The sequence below is a fragment of the Helianthus annuus genome, chromosome 8 (genome assembly GCF_002127325.2).
Source record: "Helianthus annuus cultivar XRQ/B chromosome 8, HanXRQr2.0-SUNRISE, whole genome shotgun sequence".
NCBI classification, from domain to species: domain Eukaryota; kingdom Viridiplantae; phylum Streptophyta; class Magnoliopsida; order Asterales; family Asteraceae; genus Helianthus; species Helianthus annuus.
The window spans coordinates 61,445,041-61,464,671 of record NC_035440.2 but is presented as its reverse complement, the minus strand read 5'-3'; the positions used below and the strand labels follow the sequence as shown (position 1 = coordinate 61,464,671).

At 40.3% G+C, this 19,631-nt stretch overlaps 3 protein-coding genes across 3 annotated transcripts; all 3 read left to right on the top strand.

Annotated features, from left to right (window-relative positions):
- Positions 1 to 6,292: 6,292 nt before the first annotated feature.
- LOC110872982 (UNC93-like protein 1) lies at positions 6,293 to 8,476 on the top strand. Its single transcript, XM_022121883.2, has 2 exons — positions 6,293 to 7,736; positions 8,066 to 8,476. Exons 1-2 carry the CDS (start codon positions 6,556 to 6,558, stop codon positions 8,313 to 8,315), a joined length of 1,431 nt encoding a protein of 476 aa, XP_021977575.1. The 5' UTR covers positions 6,293 to 6,555; the 3' UTR covers positions 8,316 to 8,476.
- Positions 8,477 to 10,207: 1,731 nt separating this feature from the next.
- Positions 10,208 to 11,450, top strand: LOC110870095 (E3 ubiquitin-protein ligase BOI-like). Its single transcript, XM_035976010.1, has 4 exons — positions 10,208 to 10,244; positions 10,346 to 10,428; positions 10,507 to 10,869; positions 11,376 to 11,450. Exons 1-4 carry the CDS (start codon positions 10,208 to 10,210, stop codon positions 11,448 to 11,450), a joined length of 558 nt encoding a protein of 185 aa, XP_035831903.1.
- Positions 11,451 to 14,283: 2,833 nt separating this feature from the next.
- Positions 14,284 to 14,691, top strand: LOC110870094. Its single transcript, XM_022119293.1, has one exon. It carries the CDS (start codon positions 14,284 to 14,286, stop codon positions 14,689 to 14,691), a length of 408 nt encoding a protein of 135 aa, XP_021974985.1.
- Positions 14,692 to 19,631: the final 4,940 nt, after the last annotated feature.

The window sequence follows — 19,631 nt, the reverse complement described above, 5'->3', positions numbered from 1 at the left end:
TAAAAGGATGTCATGTCTTGAATGTGCCGGTAGCACCATGAATGTGACTTCTTCGGTTCTTGAATTTCTCCCATCAGAAAGCAATACTAGGAAAGATATTTGTCCTAGGGGAAAGACGGCCTCATTGCAGAAACCAGTTAGTGGGTAATCGACTGGTTCTAGGCGCGCCTTATCCTCCTGGTCGAATTGATTGAAGCACTGTTCATATATGATGTCTGCGGTGCTCCCGGGGTCAATAAAGATGTAATCCGTTTGGTAGTGGCCGATCACCCCTGGGATGACTATTGGCCGTTTTTCTCTTGGACCTCCCCTGACAACTGGGAACACTACTTGCTTCTCGCGCCATGAATCATCCTGCGCGCGTTTGTTGTAGTTTTTTCTTGGTCGTCGTGGACCTCCTTGCACCATATGAGTTTCTAGCTTTCTGAGCTTCTTGTTGTCTGGACCTTCATCCCTTCGTTGAATCTGGCGGTAATCGCGTTTTCCTCCTTTGATTAAGTGACCGAGCTTTCCGTCTCTTAGAGCTCTTTCGATTTCTTGCTTTAAGCTAAAGCAATCATCGGTCAAGTGGCCCGTATCTTTGTGGAATTCACAGAAGAGATTTGGGTCCTGACCCCTTTTGTTGCGCATCTGCAAGGGTGGTTTGAACTGATGGTTCTCTGTGGCTAAGACTTCAGAAGGTGTTTTGGTTAGTGGAGTCCACTGCTTTTCTCTATTTTCGCGCTTTACTTCTTTTCGATGGGCTATCTGATTGATCGTATGGCGTGCGTCGTCCCGTGGGGGGCTTCTTTCTCTGTTCCCAGAAGCCCTCCAGGGTTGATTTCTGCCCCTTCTGTTGTTTCGATCGTTATGGTTGTGTGCGCGCTGACGGTGATCGTCACCGGTCAGTTGCCTATCTGTCTGCGCAATGGTCTTGGCCGCTTCAATGAAGGTTTCCCAGTCTTTGGGTCCTCCATCTCGCCCTTTGATTCTTTTAACCAGATCGTCGCACTTGACCGCTCGCATGAAGTGTGCACGCATCATTTTCTCTGGTATGTCTCCGATCTCTAGACATTCTTTGTTATACCTTGTAATGAAATCTTCTACACTTTCATAGTCTTTTCTCCATATGTTCAGACAGTCACCTGGATCTCTGGCTTGTCTTCGTTGCTGAGAGAAGTGTGCCAGGAACTTCTCTCAGAAGTCGACCCATGATTTGATTTTGCCAGCCGGTAAGTTGTCGAACCAAATGCGCGCCGCGCCAACGAATGTCTGAGCAAACAGGTGGCACCATGTTGGTAAGTTCCATCCGCCTGTTGCTCCTGCACCTTTAAACACCTGGAGGTGATCGTCTGGGTCCGTCAACCCATTGTATTTACCCACGTTGTGTGGTAACTTCGTTTTGTCGATGGCCGCGCACGCGATTTCTGGAATGAATTTTGAATTTTCAGCCATGTCCTCAGGACGATAGCTCAAGGTGTAATCATGCTCTGCTTTGGGGTTGTATCCCGCGCGCTTGGTTGGTTTGTATGCCTCGTGCTCTGGAGGAAGTCTGCTGAACACTGTGGATTCCGCCTTGTAGGTTGGGTCGTCTTCTTCTTCTTCCCATTCTGTATTCATGTTGCGTGCGCCCAAACGGGTTTGGATCGGCCTTCGTTGTAGATTGGAAGTTTGGACGAAGTTGCTCTCTGTTTCAGCATAAGTATCGCGCGTGTCTTGTATGCTGGGTCTTCTGACCTGCACCAACCAAAGCCATCTCATCCAGTTGAGAAATCGCAGTCGGCTTAGCAGTTATCTTCCCATACCATTCTTGAGCAGCATAATCTGGCAACACATCCACTTTAGGGACCCCTTGACCCACCTGCCTATATGGCATATCCGTCGGAATCACACCACGGCGAATGTAAAAAAACTTTTGTTTCCAATCATGAATGCCCTTTATCGGCACCGAACACACCTGAGCAACCCCCATCCTAGCCTGAAAAGAGTAGAACCCGCTGGAATACGAAACGCTGTAGAAAGCGTTGAACATCTCAAACGTAGGCTCAACACGGTACGACCTACAAACAAATTCGAAATGGGTAATCCGAGGGAGCCCAATCGCATTTATCTGAGAAATATGGAGCCCATAACCCCTCAAAACATCAGCAGTGAACTTCGTAATCGGCAACCTAAAATTACCTTCCCGGAAAAAAGCAGCGTACAACGTGATAAAACCAGGAGGGGCATCCAATGCAGTAGATCCAGAAGGAGGGTATCGAGCCCCCCACTCAGGACGAAAGTTATGCCCCCTCACAAGCATCTCGAATTCCTCCTCCTTCCAGTTAATCACAGCCTGGTCTGGACCAGGAGGAGCCCTACCTCTATGCTTCCTTTTCTTCTGAGTTGGATTCTTATCAGCCATGATAAAAGTCAAGAAGAAGATGATTTGAAAATGTGAAAGATAGAACAAACGAGAAGAAGATAGAGAGAAATCGCACTTAGAATTCGAAAGTGAGGGAAGAAAGAGATAACCGCCCCATATTTATACCCATCGCATTTAATGCGATGGGTAGTGGAACGTCAGGGAACAGAAAAAGCGCCCAATAGATGACTGACACGTCACGGGAGAGAGAAGACGTCGGCTCGTTTTCCGGGAAGCATGGGCGACAGGGTCTGCTGATGTGACAGAAAGTCACTGCAAAAGCAACTGTTCACCTCCGAAAAGACAGGGACGACAGACGGTCACACCAAACACTTCCCCATAACCACCAAACTTCCAACAGAAGAAAGCACAAGAGAGCCAAAACCCATGCGGCATGCGTCCATTTGGCTCAGTATTTTCAAAGAGCCAAAACCCATGCGGCATGCGTCCATTTGGATCACTTTTTCAAGAGAGTCAAAACCCATGCGGCATGCGTCCATTTGGCTCAGTATTTTCAAAGAGCCAAAACCCATGCGGCATGCGTCTATTTGGCTCACTTTTTCAAGAGAGTCAAAACCCATGCGGCATGCGTCCATTTGGCTCATTGTTTTCAAAGAGCCAAAACCCATGCGGCATGCGTCCATTTGGCTCACTTTTTCAAAAGAGTTAAAACTCATGCGGCATGCGTCCATTTGGCTCATATTTTCAGAAGGCCAATAACCATACGACACGCGTCCACTTGGCTCACTTTATATTCACCAACTTCAACGCGATGCATAGAAATCACAACTCTCATAAGTCCAGAATCCCTCCTAGACGATCAACTCAACTAGAAGGCACACTGGACTGGGGGGACTTGAAGAGGTATGGTCCCAATTCCCTGCCTACATGGCAGGGACCACACCACTTTTTGTGCACACAAGGCATCCATGTCACCAGAACCTTCTAGAAGCTTCCAGAAGACACCTAGGCGGTTCACAGCTGGCACCAAAGATGCTTTGCCCAACATAAAGGACAACACGTGTCACCATTGACAAAAGGCCACATAGGCCTGCGGCAATCCAGGGAGCAGGGCTGACACGACCAGTACGAGGTATCCAGCACAAGCGAATACAAGGACGCCACGTGTACCACTACACCCTTCGCGACAGAGCAGACCAAGAGGATATTCCCCTTGGTCGGACAGCTGGCGCGCACCCACAGCTGGCACAGCTGCTTCCTCCTTCTTCACCCTCCGGCTATAAATAGGACCCTTCATCATTCAGGTTCAGGATCTTGGCTCTCTTTACTCACTCTATACACACACTGTTTTATTCATCTCAGAGCAGTACTTATTCTCACGCCGGAGCCTGGTTAAGAGGGAAAACCCCCTTTCCCCTCTTAACGAGACTAACGGTGTTTACTGTTTTGCAGATCTCAGGCCTTTGGTACGAGCGAGAGAAGAGGTTGAACCCCATAAATGAAACGACCCTCTTGGTTATCCTTGTGTTAACCATTGTTTCAACAGGTTTTAAACACATTTACCTATATATTAAAAATAAAACCCAATGAATAGTAACATCATCAAGGGATGAGCAAATGGTATCGGGTACCGGGTACCGGTACTGGTATCAAATTTACCAAAACGGGTATATTTTCGGTACCAAATCGGTACCGACTTTTGACATTTTCAATACCAGTTTGGCACCGGTATTCACCGGTTTTTACCTCAAATACCGGTACCGTATCAGTACCGATTGTTACCGAACCGTACCGTGCCAAGTATATTCGATACCGGTACTCATTTTTAGGGATTTTCGGTAACGGTATTTTCGGTACCGGTTGATACCGAACTCATCAACTCTCGTATCAACGCAAGTTCAACTCACATAATAGTTTAGAGATTTGTGTTATATTGTCAAAAGTCAGCAACATGTTCTTAAATTGTAATAGAGTTTTTCATAATTTTCTTACCATTCCACACTTTTATTGCTTTTGAATTTTACTAAAGTTACATACCTATATCAATACAATTCGATTTTCGCGTGTGCGGTAAATTTTAGCTATGTTTTCAGTATAAAATCATACCATATTTTTATATAGATCAAATATCTGGATTTTTTTATGCATTTGGAATTTCACTATAAAACAAATTTAATTGAAAATATATAGATATTTGAATTTCTACCCGTACCATATTTCCAATTGTTCTTATTGAAAACCATAATTTACCTATATGGATTTGGGGTTTCGCCCAGCATAAATTGAAATTAAATGTCTTCTTCATGACAAAATAGTATAAAAAGTTGCTCAAAAGTTTTTTTTATTAGCCACAGTCGAAAAAGATAAAGATATAGGCAAACATGAGTGGAAAATCAGGGCCATACGTTGTCCCAACATTCACAAAACTATTATCTCCAACATTATTGGGAAAACAAGTGATGCATAGTTTCTAGGATTGTGTGATATTAATATGTGGCTTAGCTTACCTTCTATGCAAATTAAAAAAGTCATATCCACTTAAAAAAATTCTAACCATGGCCCCACAATTGAAATTTAATAGATGTCACACATGAATTATATGTGTTATCAAAGTAAAGTGACATGAAATGATCACAATTTTTTCTTAGGTGTTAAGTTTAAAATACCAATAAAAAGAAAATTTTAAGCGTTTGGATATCGTTTTCATTGGGTTATTACTGTAAAATTATGTGTAGTGGTAATGTTTTTATCCTTGACGTTTTGCGTCATGTGACAGTCCAGTCAGCAATGAGGCATTATGAGGCGTTTTCTAAAATGGTTGAAGTGTGGATGTGGGGCATTATATTAAAAGAGGTGTAATAAAATTAAATAAAAAAACCATCAAAAACTCTAATTGGACAAACAAAAGGAAGATGAAGGATGATTGGCCAAACCTAATGAACCAAGGCGTGGAATAAAGCACGCTCTAACTGAATTTGGGTACAAAAACGCCCAGGGGGCCATATGTGGGCGTGGATTAGGCAAAAAACGCCTGAATCTCGCCCCACTACGGATGGTCTAAGGGTACATGAGGTGGTCATTACTTATCATGCTTCATCATACACCACACTCAATCATCATTTGACATCTCACTTCATCACATTTCACTCTATCATACTTGCAATGGGCATCACTCATCACCTTCTATCACTCAATTTTTTTAAAATTAAAATAAATATTTCCACACACTCATATTCATCTATCACGCACGTGATACACATCACGACATTCAAGTCCATCAAGCGTGATCAAGTGCTTGCGGCGGTGTTCCATCACTCATCACTTACAACGGTGGTTCATCACGGAACCATCCGACTACTCTAATTGGTGGATATTGTTTCATGTCATGTTGTGTTCTGGATGTACCAAGTCTTTCTTCGTGGTACAATTATAATTTTTTTACACAAGTTCGATCTATCGTTAACTTTTTTGTACGCAAGACACAAAAAATTGTGCAATGTATCTCATCTCCTTTTACACACTGTATTTTTTTCTGTTTATTCTAAGTTTACCCTTTCACATTTTTTTAGTTTATAGCAACAACAGAATTATGTAACGCAGGTAAAATTAAATTAAACATAGTAAACAGACTAAAATCACACTAGCATTCGCAACCCATGATGAAAGAATTGAGATTGTGCATTGAATTTTGACCGAATGAGTAGTTTCATTATTTTTGTATTATTAATATTAATTAACGTTGTTTTATAATGTTTTACAATTTACAATTACAATTACAATTACAAGATCAGATTAAAAAGACAGACTTTTTACACATCATCATCATGCCACGTTAACCAAAAAAAAAAAAAAGCCACATCAGCAATAACACTAATCGGGTTTGTGTCTGGTTTGGTAAAAATACATATGTTAGGTAAGTAAATCGGGTCTGACGACACGTTGAGATCCGAATCTTGTTCTTGTCAATGACCCCTATGTTCCATTTTCATCCTCTCTCCGTTCCTGTTTCCTTATCATGTCTAGAATCTGTGATTCCCTTTTGTCGTTTTACTACCCTTAATTTCTTCACCTTCGTCAACACCCATATCCTTAATTCATCACCCTTAGCTGTCTCATCACTATAAATCCATTCATCTGTCACACCCACATTCACTCATCTCACCACTCTTAATTTCCACCCATTTCTATATTCCCAATTTCACCGATCAACCATGGTTGAAACCGGAGACCAAAAAACCGGATACCAAGAAACCGGATCACCAAACAATTCAGTTTTCCGGTTCAACTCCCCGTTAATCCAAGTAATCCTAATCGGGCTGGTCTGTTTCTGCTGCCCAGGTATGTTCAACGCACTCTCCGGCATGGGCGGCGGCGGACAACTCGACCACAACGTCGTAAACAACGCCAACACCGCCCTCTACACCACCTTCGCCATCTTCGGCATCCTCGGCGGCGGTATCTACAACATCATCGGACCCCGTCTCACTCTTTTCTCCGGTTGCTCCACCTACATCCTCTACGCCGGATCTTTACTCTACTACAACCACCACAAAGAACAACCCTTTGTTGTCCTCGCCGGCGCCCTCCTTGGCGTGGGCGCCGGCCTCCTCTGGGCCGGCCAGGGTGCTATCATGACGTCGTACCCGCCGGCCCAGCGGAAAGGGACATATATATCTTTGTTTTGGTCTATTTTTAATATGGGTGGTGTTATTGGTGGTTTGATACCCTTTGTTATGAATTATCATAGGGAAAAAGCAGCGAATGTTAACGACGGGACGTACGTCGGGTTTATGGTGTTTATGTCGATTGGGACGTTACTTTCGTTAACGATTTTGCACCCCAGCAAAGTCATCCGTAACGACGGTACTCGTTGCACTAATGTGAAATACTCTAACGTGGGTACGGAAACGGTTGAGATTGCTAAACTATTTGCCAACTGGAAGATGTTATTGATATTTCCTGCAGCATGGGGGAGTAATTTTTTTTACACATATCAGTTTAATAATGTGAATGGGGCTTTGTTTAACTTGAGAACTAGAGGGTTGAATAATGTGTTTTATTGGGGGGCTCAGATGTTTGGGTCGGTTTTGATCGGGCATGTTATGGATTTTAGTTTTAAGAGGAGGAAGACGAGGGGGTTGGCTGGGATTTCGGTTGTGGCGGTTCTTGGGACGGGGATTTGGATTGGGGGGCTTTTAAAGCAAAGGGATTATGATTATGATGACGTTATAGTGAAGAAGAGTATTAAGCTTCTTGATTTTAAGGACTCTGGGAGTGCCTATGCAGGGCCGTTTGTGCTTTATTTTAGTTATGGGTTGTTGGATGCAATGTTTCAGAGTATGGTTTATTGGGTTATTGGTGCTTTGGCTGATGATTCTGTTATTCTTAGCAGGTATGTACATACTGATTTTGTGTTGAATTTATGAAGGGTCATGCTAAAGAGACGCCACCCTTAGAAGTGTAGAACATTATGGCTGTCGCCTGTCATATCACGTATGATGTCATATGGGCCGTATGAAGTCATACAGACCAAATGACTTTGTCAGTGGCCACGTTAGTCAAACACATTGTTAACCTGTCATAGGATCCATGTGACATTATACAATATGATATGTCAGTGGTGTCTGGATAATTTGCTAGTGGTGTTTCTTTGGCCAAAGCGTTACAAATTAATACCCAAATATGACAAATTTTTAACTTATTTTTTTTGGGTGTTTTTAGATATGTTGGATTCTACAAGGGAGTACAAAGTGCTGGAGCGGCAGTAGCATGGCAAATTGACACACATAAAGTGCCATACATGAATCAGTTGCTTGTGAATTGGGCACTAACCACCATAAGTTATCCTTTATTGGCTCTTTTGGTCATAAAATTTGTAAAAGATGAAGATAAAGTTGGTGAAGATGATGAGCTACAGACCCCTTCTGGGTACCCGAAACAGTCTAATGATGAATCTGTAAACCCAATTTAAAAAAAAAAAAAAAAAAGATGATGAAAACTGTTTAGTTTCTTTTTTGATTTTGAAGTTGTAAATGTTGTGTATGCAGCATTGGTGTTTGAAGTGTAGATTGTATTGGCCTATTTGGGAAGCCAGTTATATATGTTTCTTGAATTTCATTCATGTTTCTGTGATATGGGAACTTCAAAAGTTGGACAAAAAGGCAGGCGTGGTTAGTTGAATCAGTTTAAAGTGATAGATTTGTGGATCAGGTTCACTTTTTTGCAAGCATATTGAAGTTTGTGTTGTGGTGATTCTTGGCCCATAAAGATGGTGTGGACACCCACTCAACTTTAACCCATTAGTAGAAATGTTCTGAATCTTTTAGTAAGCCCTCAAATGATTTACACATTACCGGAGCCGAACTCACTTCTTGAAGTAGGTTACCCGACGTACTTGGAGACTATGGTCGTTTAATTAGTTCTTTCACTACTCAAGACTTTTCGATTACGGGTCTGTTTAGTATGGGGTAATGGAATGCACGGGGGAATGGAATGGATGAGGTAATGGAATTGATCATTACCATTCCATGTCTTGTTTGGTTACCATGTGTGAATGGAATGAACAACTGCTTTTTGTTGTTTGGTACGCGAAAAAAGACGAAGGAATAAAATCAGATGACGATGGTCAGTGATGGGCGATGATGGGCCGTGGTGCTAGGTGTCAGTTGTAGCGGCGGCGGTGGTTGGCGGTGGTGGTGGGTGGAGATGACGGTGGATGGTGACAACGGTGGTGGTAGTGGATGACGGTGGAGGTAGGTGGCGGCTGTGGCGATGGTGGTGGCAGGGGTGGTCGGAGGTGGTAGCAGCGGGGACGGTGGTCAGAGGTGGTAGCCGCGGTGGCGGTGGGTGGTAGCGGTTGATAGCGGTATCGGCAGTGGGTGGCGGCGGTGATCGGAGGTGGCAGTGGCAATGGTGGCGGCGATGATCGGAGGTGGCAGTGGCGACGGTGGGTGGTGGCGACGGTGGTGGCGAGGACGGAGGTGGGTGGCGGCGGTAGGTGGTGGCAGCGGCGGTAGCGGCTGACGGCGGTGGATAACGGTGGTGGTGGTGGTGTGTGGCAGCAACGGTGGTGGGTTGTGGTGTGGTTAATGAAGGGGGGAGAGGGAATGAAATGGAAAAAAACAGGGGGGGGGGGGGGCGATGGAATGATTTTGAGGGAATGGAATGCATTTTGGAATTGACGATTCTATTCCATCGACCAACCAAACACTCTTTTCTTCATTCCCTCACAATGGTTCATTCCATTCCACTTCTCATTTCTGCATACCTAACGTTACCACAATGTAACGACGTAGATATTTTATGTTCTTTAGTTTTTCATAGTATGTTTTCATATCAAGAAATGCAACATGTTTTCTACTCTATGAATCATTCTTTGTTGCGATTCGCGTAAAGGTAAGAAACAAAGAATGATTCTTATTAATCTATTTTTGGGGTTTGTTGTATTGTGGGCATGATGTTTATATTGAATTAAGTTAGGGTTGATGTACAGTTAAATTAGAGAAAAATGCCCGGATAGTCCCTGTGGTTTCGCATTTTTTCACCTATAGTCCCCAACTTTCTAAAACTACCTGAATAGTCCCCAACTTTTCATTTTTTGTTCCCGGATAGTCCCTGAGTCTAACTTAAGTTTGTTTTCTCTGTTAAGTGGGTGTGAAATGACCAATTTACCCTTTCCTTTAAAAGGCCAAACCACAGGGACTATCCGGGCATCTTCTTTATTTTTAGAGAAAAACCACACCACCACCACACTTCATCTTCAACCTCCACCCACCATCACCCTCCTCCACCCTCCACCGTCACTCTCCACGGTAGTATGGTGATTGATTACTCAGTGTAATGATGTATCAAAACAACGGTAGTATGGCGTACGGAACTAAGCCGGAGAAACTTCTCCGGCGTATGATTTCCGACCGCCAGCGACGGTTTCCAGAAAACGATCACGTGATTCATCTTCATTCATTCCGGTATCGTTCTCCGTAAAAAATGTTAACCGAATAGGCGAGTACACGTTACACGCAGAAGATATCTCATCGCAGATGTATCAACAACAATCCGAGATTGATAGATTAATTGCTCATCACGTAAGTGTCATTTATCAGTTTCATTTCATTGTTATGAATGTTAAAACAAAAGTCATGACATAATACAACAAATTGCAGACGGAGAAAGAGAGATCGGAGATGGAACAAATACAGAAGCAAAACACAATGAGAATGATGACAGCTGTAAATGAAGCTTTAACGAAACGACTGAAAACAAAAGAGGATGAATATCTGAAAATCGGACGGTTGAACTGGATGCTAGAGGAAAAAGTGAAATCTCTGAATATAGAGAATCAAATCCTGAAAGAATTGGTTCAAACAAACGAGGCAACAACAAACGCTTTACGTAACAAACTGCAACAGGTGCTAGCACAGGTTCAGCAACAACAACATCATCATTTCGATTCAGATGCTCAGTCATACTGTGGCAGCAATTACGTGGAGAGTGACTGTGGCGGTGACGGTGGAGGGTGGAGGAGGGTGATGGTGGGTGGAGGTTGAAGATGAAGTGTGGTGGTGGTGGGGTTTTTCTCTAAAAATAAAAAAGATGCCCGGATAGTCCCTGTGGTTTGGCCTTTTAAAGGAAAGGGTAAATTGGTCATTTCACACCCACTTAACAAAGAAAACAAACTGAAGTTAGACCCAGGGACTATCCGGGAACAAAAAATGAAAAGTTAGGGACTATTCAGGTAGTTTTAGAAAGTTAAGGACTATAGGTGAAAAAATGCAAAACCACAGGGACTATCCGGGCATTTTTCTCGTTAAATTATGTAGCATTGAAAAGTGACCTTAGCAAAGATATAAAATGTTGTAGCTTTTAACTAATTTGATAATGCTTCCTAGGTTTATATGCCTAAATTGAATTTTTAGGCTTTTAAATTACAACACCATGAAACTTATTAACACTTTTATAATAATCTTCGCAACCCACATTTTTCACTTAGGCTTTTAAATCACAATACTATGAAACTTATTAACACTTTTAGGTTGGGTGGTATGGTATAAAGCATTATCATGCCACATCAGCGCAACATATATGTCATGTAGACAGGGCTTTATAGCTAACTACCATTCAATGGAATAAAGTCTCTTACCTATTTTTTTTTCAACGGCCAATGAATCCTCCAAATGGGGTACTGACGAAATTCACCACATCGGGATACACTCGCCTCCGAACTGGGGACAACCCTCACCTAGGGCCGAAGCCCGTGAACACTCACCCGAAGGCACGATAGTGCGGTGAGGTAAAACCCGCTCAGTTCAAGGATCGAACTAGCGATTTCCGCCTATTCGCCTAGTCTCCCATCATCACCAGGTGTCGCAGAAAATGAAGCCTCTTACCTATTAATAAAGAAAAAAAGAAGAAAAAAAGTGATTGGCTCTTGAAAAGTGGCCACCACATGTGCAGCCCTTAACGCTCGTCAATCCCATGGTGAAGCCATTTATGGCGCCCAGACAATGGGAAGAGGAGCGCTATTGAGGGTGATTTGGCAGGGTCGTGAGACCACACCGCCTAGTCTTATAATAATCTTCGCGAACTTGGTCCCACATTTTTCACATTTGACATGTGCGGAGAACTTTTCTTTTTCGAAAGGTCAATATCATACACAACACCACCTAGCCAACAAGCTGCAAGAATAAACGCAAAAAGGACTTACATGAAATCAAATCTACACCAAGTTGTTAGTTATGCTCATTAAGTTCATAACATTAAGCTGGACGTGCATTAGGTTATGAAAAAGCTTACTTTGAAAAATGAACATCAATTCAAAACATAACTTAATTCATGAAACCCAGTTAATTAATGACTTTTAGTTATGCTCATTAAGTTCAGGTGCTGCCACCGGTACCCATAGAGGGTAGTATGTTGAGGGTGGAGGGTATAAGGAGCGGTGAGTGGTGCGGTGAGTTGGAGTCACCGATCGGTGACCACCCCCACCTGTTTGACTTATGCGGTGACTTGGAGAGAGAGCCCAAAATTCGGTGATTGTTCACCGATGAATTGAGAGGAGAGGAGAGAGGAGAGAGATAGGATGGACCAATGATGTTTTTTTTTTAATTGATGGGTGTTTGACTATACCTAGTGATTGAGTGCAAAATGAGGAGTAGAATGGGGAGTTGACATGGCATAATACTATCGGGTAGAATTTCACTCAAACACCCAAAGTTGTTTGACTATATCCTCCACCCTGAGGTACTTGTCACCGCTCAAACCATCCAGCGTGTAACCGTTGGGGAGTGGTCAAAGTGATCGCTAGGGAGGTTTATAAATATAAAAATAATGAAAAAATAATCCTCTCCATACTTTATTATAATACATTTGCAAAGTGCGTTTCAAAATATCTAAAAGTTAAAGAGTTTTTTGAATTAATGCACAAGATACAACTTTAAAATGAGGGGTAATTTAGTTTTTTAAACACTAATTACACTATAATCCATCATCTTAATTACAGTTTAATTCTCATCTTTAACTAAATTTGGTTAATTAGTTAGTACTTACACTTTTGCCCCCTATATGTTAAACCAATTACCTTCACGATTTTTAACGGTCATAACTTTTCCATATGTTAATGTTTCAAAAAAAAAAAAAAAAAAAAGACTACACTATAAAAATGAGCATTCTATTCTATTTAAGTTGAATACAATATTTCTATAGTTTTTTTCTTCACACTCAAATCATGTTTTTTGGTGTTTAACATTAGAACACCTACAATGTCCTCTCATTACAGAAACATACCAAGTCGGGTAAATGTTATCAACAAGATAAAAGTTTCATCTATAATGTCTCATGTTGGCTATAAAGGAACATGGTGGTGCGGTTCCATGTATTTTGTTATAGAATAACGGTGATTGATGTAAGACATTAATGTCGTGGTTTGAACCGGGAACACCAAAGCACGCATACCAGATCCATAAATCATTTGACACAAATGTTTCGAGCATGATCGTCGGTCTTTTGTGGTCACCTCTCATAAACTGCCATCGCAAACTCGTTGAACAATTTCTCCAAATAATACGCGTACAATCGATACCCGTATCTTTAAGTTCCCCCGCTTCTTTGACACCCATTGCAAAAAGAAAAAAAAATCAAGAGTAGAACCGTTACAGCCGAACAAACTCGACGAGTCAGGTGGAAATGAACTTGAACCCTCCATTGGTATTTTTTAAAAGTGTAGGTAAGAAATTTTGTAAAAGGTTACAGTTTAAAGCGTGTTTGAAAAATGGTAGAATGTTGGATAATTTAAAAAGGTGAAAAAGATATTTGTTTTTAACGATTATATAACCGTTTTTAACAACCCACTACACACACCACGACCATGAAGGCCACAGCTCGCAATCGTAATCACATGGCTTGCCCCAGTATGACCACGACGGTCACACCATCATAGCGACCACCACCAGGTCACCTTAATAAATTCCACTCTTCAAACCCAACTACTGTTAATGCTTTAAGAAAAAAAAAATAAAGTTAAACATCACATGCTTTGCCACCCATATAATGTATCAAGTGCAATTGTTAATAACAATAAATAACAATTTTAATGATCAAAACAATGATTGGAGAGTTGTAGCTTAACATTTAAATAGTTTATTATTATTATTATTTTATCACAAACAACAATGAAAATTAACCTAAAAAATACTAAAAACAAGGGTAAATGTCAAAAAAAAAAAAAAAAAGCCAAGCTGGCCTAAGATTGATTATATTCGTTGAAGCAGTCCAAAGTTTGGTATACTTTCCCAACGCCCCAAACCCAAAACTTGTTTTCCAAATTGAATTTCTACCACAAACCCTAATTGAATTCTCATCGATTTCTATCTTCCAATTTCCACCAAACTTGTTGTCATTCCAGGTGAGCTTCCCCATCGGAAGCACGCCGATCAACCACCACCATGACCATCAAACTACCACCACCGATCCTCTTTATCATCATCACCATCGCCGTTACCGTTACCATTACCGTTACCGTAACCGCCTCACCGACCTCGTTCGTATACGATCCAGAGCTCCTCCGATTACCGTCCGATGACTCGATCTCCACCGCTCTCTGTCCTCTTTCCGTAAACCCTAGCTCCTGCCCGGTCAAATGCTTCCGGCCGGATCCGGTCTGCGGCGTCGATAACGTCACGTATTGGTGCGGTTGTTCCGAGGCGCATTGTGCCGGTGTTTCTGTAGCGAAATTAGGGTTTTGTGATGTTGAGAATGGAGGTAGTGGTCCGGTTTCAGGTCAGGCTTTGTTATTGGTTCATATTGTTTGGCTTATTTTTCTTGGATTCTTTGTGTTGTTTGGCCTGCTCTGATTATCCGTTTTGTTCTCGATTTGATTAACGGTTGTATTTGTTGTTGAATATTGAGGTCTGATTTTTACATAGATAGCCTTACTTCTGTATCATTATATTGTATATGTTGAGAACAGATTCTTTTTATTCAATTTATCATTCTTTTGAGATCATTTAATTGAATTCTTTGAGCCAATTAGATTGTAATTGTGTTGGTAATTTGAGAATTTTGGTTGAAGACTGGTTATCTTGTTTAGAAATGAGCAATTGTTTATGTTAATTGAAGATGTTTTGTTCTTAATTTTTTATCCACTTGGATGATAGAAAGGCTTTATTTTGAAATCAAGATAATGAGGGATTTTATGTGTTTTGGGGAATTTTTTGCATATAAAAATATGTTGTTTTAAATTTGTTTAATGAGCGATTTGAGCTGGCTTCAGCTTGGGATCAGGCTCAAGGTTAATACGAACCAGCTCGGCTTTGCTTGAAAATCAAGCTCAGTCACGGATTGGATTGAATTCGAGCTACCTCGTGTCTTGTGGCTCGTTTATATCTTGGTTTAAAAAAGCGTGCCTTAGGCACGAGGCAACCTAAGGCGCAAACCAAAACGCCTTGTGTGACATAAGGCGCATAGTGTACAAAAGGCGCAGGTGAGCCGCGCTTTTTATGCTAAAATTTGACCTGAGGCGCAGGTGAGGCGCACGCTTTTTGTACATGGGTTGTTTTTGTGCAGCAGAGTGTTGTATAACAGACTTTTTATGCTGTACATTTATATTTTTTCATTTTAAAACATATATAAAGCTTAATTATAGCTAAATCATAGGTAGGGATGCTAAAAACCTATGGGATATATAAAATAATTTATACAATCACTTTGCGCCTTGGGTACGAAAAGCTCACCGCTTTTGCGCTTTGCACCTCGGTTTTAGACCTCATCGCTTACGTGCGCTTCTTGCTTTTTTAAACCAAGGTTTATATGTGAAATTTTGATGATTTTGTACAGAATGGGTGAAACCATAACCTGCAGAATTTGTAGATGTGCACAACCTATGAATTTGCAACCGTTGAATAAACATATTCAAGCTTTCATAACACAAGTTCAGTACATCAACATATTCAGTTTATTAATAAACAAGTTCTCATAAATTGATGTTGCTGGATAAACTGCAATTGTTCAATTCATACATAAAAGTTTATGAATAAACAAGTTTTCATTGACTCCAGTTGCTCCACAGGAATTACAATCATCAAAACTAGCGGCTGCATGATAAGAATTACACCAGAAACTTAATAAAATGAATTTATCATGTATTCTGAAGCAACACCAAAATCACTTGTGCAGCAAACTCAGAATTACACACATTACCGAGAACTGTATAATCACTGAAGTAATCTTAATTACCTTCTTTCCGTGTCATTTAAATGTGTAGAATGATAAGCATAAAAAACATACAATTGTTAGTGGTAATAATGGTTGATTCTAACACCTATTATGATTGGGATACAAAATATGGCAGTAGTCATCTTTGGTTAAAAGAGAAACCTACTATGTTTTTTTTACTCCACTACAGTAGAAACTCGATAAATTAATACTCGATTATTTAATAAACTCTCTAAGATAATATTTTTTGCCGGTCCCGACTCGGGGATACGGTGCTAAATTAATAATTCGCTAAAATTATAAGATAATACATTTTTTATAATTTCTTTAGACCCCATATAAAATATAAATTAATAATTCCTTATATATAGCATATTACATGAATGATTTATGAAAGTTTCTTGAAAAATGACTCAATTGTCTTTTGTTTTTTGTTGAAATCAATTTCTCCTTGAATCTCGTCTCTAATTTTCCTTAGCATGGTACGAACTTCTGGTGTTGTGTGTATGATTTGTTTGTGTTAACCTATTTTGTTCTTATATTTATATAGAAAATATTTTTAATGTCCATAAAGTGATACATTGAACACAAGAAGCATAATAAGGTGGGAGATTGAATGTTTCTTTCAAATTGGGCCGTTCATTTGATATACATGCATTGTATACAATAATTAAGTGGAAGTTTGAAAGGTGTTTGTAAACTAAGTATTCTACTATAAATTAATAAAATATTAATTAATATATAAATTAATAATTATTAATTTATCGATTAATTAATAACTCTTTTAATTAATAAATTTTGGTGGTCCCAAGTGTATTATTTTATACAGTTTCTACTGTAATTTAAAACATCAAATTCCATGTTCTCTACAGCTATACTCGTGGTTCGAAATAAAAAACACCATATAATTAGGTTTCCAATTAGACTTCGAGTTCAGGTTTTTGTGTATGTTTAAACAATCTAGATTTGGTATGAGAAACATATGTACCCAGTAAAATCTCACTGTCTAGATTTTATACCAGCATATCATCTCCATGTCTATTAGGGTGTGAGGCGTGCCTTTGGCAATCCCCTTCGGCTATCACTTTTATGCCGACCAAGGAAGAAGTTTCGGGGAAAGAATGCCGCATGTGGCAAGAAGAGGGAGAGGGTAAGTGGTGGAGCCCAGAGTTATATCAACCTAACCCATCATCCTTTTTTGTTTTTTTTTAAGGCAAATTGAAAAATAATAATCCAATCTTTCTGAAATTGGCTGATAATAATCTCAAGTCAGTTATTAGCCAATAATAATCCGACCTCGTCCATTTTTTTTTTTGTAAAATAGACTGCCGTTAAAATAAATTTAACGGAGTTAAGTTTTTTTCCGAATTACAAACCGATGTTTTAGGGCTTTTGATCAGAACGAGGATACGAGTCGATTGATGTAAAACTTACCTCGAAATTGTGTTCGAAATGGCTTGAAGTTTGTTAATTGGAAGTTAAACACCCGAATTGAAGCACCGTTTTTGTGGGTTGGGGGCAGTATTTTGATGTAAGTTTTACATCAATCGTCGTATCCTCGTCCTGATCAAAAGCCCTAAAACATCGGTTTGTAATTCGGAAAAAAACTTAACTCCGTTAAGCTATTTTAACGGCAAACTATTTTACAAAAAAAATTGGACGAGGTCGGATTATTATTGGCTAATAACTAACTTAGGATTATTATCGGCCAATTTCAGAAAGATGGGATTATTATTTTCCAATTTGCCTTTTTTTAAATGGTTTGCCTAATCTCATTTTAGGCATGCACACCTTTATGTTTTTTTGAGCAATAAGCAAGAATTAGAGGCAAATTACATGGCACAACATGATTGGGTGGGGGGAAGTTTACCTAAAACTATGTGTTATCCTATTTCCTTTTGGCGCAGGTCAGATCCACGTCGGAGGGCGTGGCCATGTTTACCGTCACATGGTAGCGCAGATGAGGGTGTGGGTGCTTGAACAGAGGGCGAGTCGCGGCGTTGAGTGAAAGAGTAGAAGAAATATATTAAATGTTGTTTGCAATTTTGACTTTATGGTCCAATAAAAAGGGTGGAGATTTGATTTCGCTTCTGTATTTTTTTTTGGAGAAAGATGAGAGTGAAGAGGAAGATAAGATGTGGAGAAGAAGACAAAATACAAACATCTGTAAAATATATAGTTTGATTTTGCTAAAAGGTTATTTTGATTATTCTATTTAATTTTATTTACCATAAATATCATATACATACTTTGTCTACTATTGTTCCTTATTTATTACTGTATGTATTTGTATTGTTTTCATTATTTCTACATTTTCGAAAGATTATTTTAAAAAATACGAAGCCTTACAAGTTAAATTGAGTTGTATAATACTGTATAAACTAACAAAAATAAATACTACTACTAATAATAATAATTAAATGATGATTATCTAATCGTCAATAAAGCCCTTAATTAAGCCCCTTTCATTACACCTCTTTTTATATTTTTAGGTAAGGAAAAAGTGGATCTATGTGTCGCCTATGTGGCAACACTTTTTTCTCACACAAGCCCCATAACACATAGGCTATGTGTTATGGGGCTTGTGTGAGAAAAAAGTGTGATAGCGTATGATGTGATCGTGAAGGTGCATTGTGATGATGTGATCGTGACATAGCCTAATCCCCTTAGACATGCACCCCTTACACCCTTACGGAGTTAGTGGTAGCGTATGATGATGTGATCGTGAAGGTGCATTGTGATTTTCTTTTCATAAAGGACGCTAAGTTATTACTCACATTTTCAGCTGGACTATCAACTCATTTGATGGATACAAGCTCTCAAAAGCCTTAAGCAACACTAACTTATATAAATTATAATGGGACGCAATTGACGTAGGCACCCCAATTTTCCCTGAGCACTTCTCAAACTTTCCCTACATCAACACACTTCTCTTTTGTTTTTCGATGTTTGATATAAGACTATGGGGTGTGGAGGATGGTAGTCCTTAAAGGATGCTCCACCACGTAGACACGTAAGTGGGTATGAGAATGAGGCTGAAGATGATGGACCTAGGGTGTGGGGTATGGGCCTCATATATATATATATATATATATATGTGTGTGTGTGTGTGTGTGTGTTGTATGTATATGTGTGTGTGAGGAGAGGAGGCACGACAAGAACGTCGATGGGAAGACGTTGACAACAGGGACGGGGCTAGGGGTTGGTGTGCTGGGGCGGTGCCGGCCCTAGGCCGTCCCCCATACCGAGTGGCCTAATGTACTCGAAACAAATTAGTAGCATCTAGAAATACTTAAAAGTACTTTGCGTGCTTTTTAGGATGGAGCCAAGTTAGCATCCGTGGGGGATCTTTAAAGTTTCTCTCGAAGTATAACATTGAAACGCTAGTTTGTGTCCTGACAAGTTGGTCTAGTGGTTAGTTACTTGGTTTCTCTCCTTAAGGTCTCAAGTTCAGCTCTCACTAGCATCGTTTTGAAGGACATTGGTGATGACAATGAAGTTTAGAACTAGGTTTCTCTGGAGATCGCCAGTTCAAAACCGAGCCGAACTGGGCATTACTGCAGTGGGCCTTCGGGCGAGC